The sequence below is a fragment of the Rhinatrema bivittatum genome, chromosome 2 (assembly GCF_901001135.1).
Source record: "Rhinatrema bivittatum chromosome 2, aRhiBiv1.1, whole genome shotgun sequence".
In the NCBI taxonomy this organism is placed as follows: Eukaryota; Metazoa; Chordata; class Amphibia; order Gymnophiona; family Rhinatrematidae; genus Rhinatrema; species Rhinatrema bivittatum.
Window position 1 is genome coordinate 767,493,169 of NC_042616.1, and position 6,114 is coordinate 767,499,282.

General features: G+C 47.3%; 1 protein-coding gene across 1 annotated transcript; it reads right to left on the reverse strand.

Annotated features, from left to right (window-relative positions):
* Window positions 1-332: 332 nt before the first annotated feature.
* Window positions 333-3,995, reverse strand: LOC115085705 (protein LRATD2-like). Its single transcript, XM_029592020.1, has 2 exons — window positions 3,845-3,995; window positions 333-3,400 (listed from the first exon to the last, which is right to left on the reverse strand). Exon 2 carries the CDS (start codon window positions 3,394-3,396, stop codon window positions 2,566-2,568), a length of 831 nt encoding a protein of 276 aa, XP_029447880.1. The 5' UTR covers window positions 3,397-3,400; window positions 3,845-3,995; the 3' UTR covers window positions 333-2,565.
* Between the last annotated feature and the right edge of the window lie 2,119 nt (window positions 3,996-6,114).

The window sequence follows — 6,114 nt, forward strand, 5'->3', positions numbered from 1 at the left end:
AGGCACTTTGAGACAATCCCATGGCTTTTGGGTGGACCTTTTAGCTTTGCAAAATTTGAAGTATTACTACACATTTTCTTTTGCTTTGGCCTCTAGTCTGATGTCCCTAAGCCATGTAAATGGCTAAAGACATGGTCTGCTGATTTTATTCCCCACCCCCCAAGGCCAGTTCAGTATTATTCAGCTCTATCCTACACATACATTTTTGCTAACCTAGGAATTGTGCATTTTTACAACACAATAAACTGGATCCCCAAAATTATAGCCCACATGGGTCTTTGAGAAAGAGCATCAATAATCAGAGCCTAAATGAAAGGTATTGCTCTGTCATATGCATGTGCACGTCAGCATTTATTTTCAGTCAGGGCACATCAAGTTTAAATCACAACACAATATGATAGCAGATAAAAACCTACCAGGCCCAGCTAGTCTGCCCATTGCAGATCTGTGTGAGGGCCCTGCAGATTCCACTATGGGGTGTGCAGTCTGCCAGGGTCAGTGGGATGAAGTTGCAGTAGTTGGCTAGGAGATTGGGGAGGGACAGGTGCAGAGGCCATCTCAGCCTGTGGTTTTTGACAAGCTTTTTCAGCTACTGTAGGTTACAGTGAAAAAAAAAAAAAAGCCTAAACTATTTCATCTTCTATCGTGCCCCATCATGCTGCTGCTGCAGCAGCAGCAGCAACAGTAGGAGACACTGCTCAAGCTTCAGCCAGTCGGGACCTGGGCTCCCTGCCACCCACTGGTGTCATTCCCACAATGGCAGGCCTGTTCCTCCCAGGATGCTAAATGGTACTGGATTGGACAGCATGTAGTGCCACATGCGGTCAACACATGAACAGAGCACTCTGGAGAAGAATAAATAACACACACACCCCCCACACACACACACAATGTAAATTGTAACTCACTACTAATGCAGGATGGGATAAGCCTGTGAACAACCACACACTGCAAATTAAATAGACAAAGTCTTCCAAAGAAGGTACAGATTAATTTACTCTAAACTGTGAAATGTTCACAACAGAACTAACTTTCAAAAATATTTGTAAGAAAATATTCATTTACAATAGTGAAGCAAAATAGATTTGTACAAAAATTTCAGGCTGCAATTGTAAAACATCCACAGAAATCTACATTTGTGAACCAGGTCTGTCTGCTTCTGTGTCTTATCGACTGCAAGCCTGCACTTTAAAGGACTCATACACTGAGCCTGGCTGTTATAATTAACTAGGCCAGCTAATGGGAGAAGACAAAGATATCAAGAGCAGCGTGACTGGGCCAGTCACACTGAGTCTCAGTTAACCTGATCAGATAATAGATACAGAAATGGACTGCACAATTTGAAGGACGATTTGCTTGTGCAGCATGTCTCACTGCATCATCACTGAAAACAATAAAAGTACTGTCAGAATGGCACTGCCAATAAAGATTTCAACACAGTGCAAAAGCCCTGAAGTCAGAATATGGGAGGGGAAAAAAAAGAAGCCACCATAAACAATGCATGAGCCTTCTGAGCCTTCAACCCTGCATTCCAAAATTAAGTATACAAATCATTTTTATTTGGACAAAACACACCACATGTGCAAATATGCAAATCTTGTAGTGAAACGGCCTCACAGCAGGATACTTCTTTCTACTCTTACCACCAGTAAATACACAAATTATTGAGAACTTACTTGGTTTCTGATTTTTTTCTACCCAGAAAAAAAGTAGTGGGTGTGACCATCATTACTCATTAGAAGTAGCTTCAGTTTACAGGATTAGGGGGGAGAGGGAGCAGTGTTTTTCTCTAAACTGCAGAAAGATTGCGGCTATGCCTCTTATCAGTTAAGGTTAGGCAGCTATAGAGAAAAGCATGCTCAGGATTGCACGGTTTTTAAAGTCTTCAGTTTTGTTTCTGAGCACCACATTTAGTACAACTCAGCCTGTTCAGATATTATAACCTTGACCAATTTCTGAAAGTGTAAGTTAACAGAGGGAATTTGATATACAAAACAGAACAGCCTGAGCCAGCTAGAAAAAACCAGCAAGGTACATTTGCCTCCATCCAATAAAACAAGTCAGTTCAAAAACAGGTCGTTTCTCTTAACAGTGTTGCTTTGGTAGAAAATATTGGCGAGGTATTTCCTCCCTCTTAAAATTGCTTAAGAAAATACTTAGAAACCTTTAAAGAGCTGCACTCTAGAAAAAACAAAAAACAGTTATACACAAAGGAAAGGAAAATACCCTTTAAAGTGGTGGTGCTATGGTCCATGGGGAAAAAAATAAGTTCCATTCTTCATTTTTGAAGTTAAGGATTCCACATTTTCCATAACCATGAAACAGCTGAGGGGAAAAAAAAAAAAAAAGAAGACGGGTGGAGGAAAGCAGAGTCTGTGTTCGTTTTAAAATCCAAGATTCCGCATCAAACCACAAGGATTTCGGAAGAAACCAGCAGCACTGGAGGAGTTAAACTCTAAGCAAAACTAATCAGCTTTCCTTTCACATGTGATTTGAATAAAACTGCACTGAAGCGGCCCAAAGGGCTTATAACAGCTCAATTTCGCAGCCTTCAGTTTTAATCCATCAGTTAGCATTGTGATCGGTCCTGGCTTCCCCCTCGGCATGCAGATGACTAGCGAGCTCCTGGATCACAGCCGCTCTCCCAGTCTGATCGTTCCGCCTTTTCTCCATAATCAAATCCTCCAGGCTCTGAAACTCCAGCGTGTGCGCCTTTTTCTCGGACAGCTGGATTTTCAGCCGATACGGCTGCTTGCCTATCCGGATCTCCCCTCCGATCTTAAACTCCCGCTTCCCGTACCGGCACCAGGCTGCAAAGCACTCGGAGTTCCTCCAGCTCAGCTCCTGCTCCTTGGCCCCCACCTGCTCCATGGCGTTCTGCACCACCATCTCGGGGCCCAGGGGCTTGTACCGATAGTGCTCGTTCACAATCCTGCCCCTCCTGCCCTGGCTGGCGTCCGTCAAGAAACTGTTCCTGACCTCCAGGCGGTGCAAGTGCACGACCTGGAAGTCGCCCACGTAGACGGCCCAGTGCGGGTACTGCCCCTGGGCCACGAACTCCACCAGGTCCCCCGCCTTGCAGCGGTTCAGCAAGTTCTCCGGCGAGTAGGTGGCGAGCGCGCCGCCCGGCCCGGGGCTCTTCTGGTAGATGCACTCGTCCCGGTAGTAGACCGAGCACTCCACCTCGTTGCCGGGATCGTAGTGCTGCTGCTGCTGCTGCTCCTCCGCTCCCTTCCGGCCCGCCTCGCAGCCCGTGTCCTCCAGCTCGTCGTCGTCGGCCGAGAAGATGTACGAGACCCCGATCCTGGGGCCGTCGTCTTTATCCAGCCCCGTGGGGTCCGCGGTGGGCACTTCCTTGTAACTTAGGTGGGTCAGTTTCTCCACCTGGTTCCCCATCCCACTGCGAGCCAGCGAGGAAGGAAAGAGAGAGAGAGAAAGAAGAGAGTTTAACACTGAAAGAAAAAAATAAAATAAATAAAAGTGCAGCTTTTCCACCTGTTAGACACCGGGGGGAGGAGGGACAGACGCTAGGCGCATTGCAAGAGCTGCTGCCCTGGGACTCGGGAGCTTGGGCACGACTCTCTCTCTCTCTCTCCGCCAGAGCCATGGGGCGGGCACTGGTGCAGCGAAACCCAGCGCCTCTCCGTTGGCAGCCCCCCGGCTTTTAAATAAATAACGTCCGCTTTTTCACCCAAAAGACAGAAGCCCGCGCGCGCTAAAAACAGCTCAGAGAAAGTTGAAGGGCTTCACTCCTCCCTCCCCCCCCAGCTGCGGACAGAGAGGGAGAAGTTGGCACGTTCCGCCCAGGTGTGCGCTGCACCTGAGCCCGCGCGGGCGCTCTTACCCGGCTGCACGAGGCACTGCCCGCCACGCGGGCTCCTCACTTCCCGAAAGGCTCGGCCGGGTTAGGAGGGAAGCGGGGCCATGCCTCGTTCCCCGGCGCGAAGGCTCGCTACGGCAGAGCTGAGAGAGAGAGAGGACGGCTCCGGATTGTGGCTGCGGGCGCCCTCCCCAGTCGGCACGCAGCTCCCGGCATTTAAAGAGACAGTACCACTTTTTTTTTTTTTTTTTTTTTCAGTCTCTCTCTCCGCCACAGCGGCGATGGTGGTAGTCGCACCATGCTGCAGGAAGAGTATATAAAGGCTCAGTTTGTCCTTAGGATCAATTGTCAGGTTATTTGTAGTAGAGAAACAGTCCTACTGCGTACGAGTGGCTGCTTCTTGGCATGCTGAAGCCTTCGGCATGGGGGAGAAGTTAGGTACTTGCTCAGTCTGCAGCTTGCTTTTTTTTTTTTTCCTTGTCCAAGACAAGAAAAAACAGCTTGCAACAGCTTTTTACGAAGAACAGACTTAAGATCCCTCAATTGGGAATTTTTCTCAGGATCCTTAAGCCCTGAGACATTAACCATCTATTGCAATTGGGTGCCCTTTTGGCAGGAAGTTTAAAACTTTTTTCCCCCCAATAAATGGGCCCCCCTGCATCTTCATGACAGCTCATACACCATGCAGTTCGAGCCTCAGATTCTTTCTTGTCACAGAAGTGACAAGAAGGTTTTAAAACCAGCAGCTTTACAGTATTTATTTGATTTATATTCCGCCATTCGGCACTGCAAAGCAGATTACATTCAGGTACTATTTATTTTTAAGAGAACAAGGGGAAACACTTCCTTTTACCATAGTAGGCTTCTTTATATCTCTGAAACAATTCCCTTCTGTTTCTAGTCTGCAGCCTAGTAAAGAGGAAGCTGCTTACCTTTTTACAGACAAATATCAGAAGTAAGATCCCTCCTTTCATCTGACCCAGCATGGCAACACTTAGGTTCTTAATTTTTTCAGGACCAGTTTAGCCCTGAGATACTGCCCCCCTCCCCCCCCCCTTTCTTTGACTGAGCAGGAGGACCCCAGATCTCCAGCCGCTGCTGCAGGTGTCTCTAGTCTTAAAGGGGCCGTGCCCTTTTCCCAGTATGACAGTGCAGGAAATTCTAGTAGGGGTTACAGGCACAAAGCTCATTACTGATGGCAGGCACTAGGGGGAGCTGAATGTGCAGGACGATACACAGCAGAAAGCCCAGACTAAGCATGGGCATGGAGGAGCTTAAAGGGCAAAGAACAAGTCCCAAGTGCTTCAGCTTATTGCTAGAGAAAGAGTTCCTTTTGCAAGTTGCTGATTACACTGGAAAATATTTATTATATAGTTCCTGTTGTCAGGCCACTTTCTATAAAAGGTAGGAGCCCACCTTCAGAAGCTGCACAACACTAATCTACTCACTGCAGTCCCAGAATCAGGCTTCTTCCCCTGGAGGAAAGGAGGTTGTGGACGGCACAGCTAATGGGGAGCAATTCTCAGACTCTTAATTAAAAAAAAAAAAAATCCAAACACCCAAAGGATCCGTCCAAAACTAAAAACAGAGTACATAAGTGTAACCCTTGTCTTGAAAATGGTAGGCCCTTTCAGGGCACACAAGCAAGAATTTATAAATCGGAGCTGTCTCCCTTGCCTCCGGATGCTGGTATCCCAGGGGTGAGTCCGTTCGGGGGGGGGGGGGGGGAAGCTAGTGCTTGTGGCCCAGGCAGTGGGGTGAATTCCCTTATTCGTGTGCAGCTGTTTAGTGAGGTGCTGATGCTTGGCTGGGACAAAGCAAGCAGGACACAAATCTGAGTGTTCAAATAATAAAACATAAATTCATAAGACTTGCCATACTGGGTCAGACCAAAATCCCATCATTCCAAGTATTATTCTGTTTCCAACAGTTTACTGATTTCTTCAAAAGTAATCACTGTCTATGTGAAAAAAGTAACTTTACAGATGAGTGTCCTTTTCTCTCTGTGTAAATGCTGGTGACTCAGGTTCTCGGGTGGTTCCCGACTCTCCCAATCTGAGGGTTTCAGTGTTTCAAGCTCTAGGGAGATCCTATGCTGTGAGGGAATTCCTCGTAAAGATTTACAGAGTCCTACTTGAGTTCTTGTAGACATCAGACAGCTAACCCAGCCTGTGCCTGAGCCCCAGGGGAAGATCCCATGGAGTGCCTTCGGTTCTTCTCCTCTTTCTCCATTCTTGCTTTATTGAGCCTTTCTGAAGGAATGGATTTGACTGTCAAAGTTCAAGCACACTGCC

What these genes read in the sequence shown, in the direction of transcription:
- LOC115085705 (XM_029592020.1), bottom strand. Translation starts at nt 3,396, where the DNA reads ATGGGGAACCAGGTGGAGAAACTGACCCACCTAAGTTACAAGGAAGTG.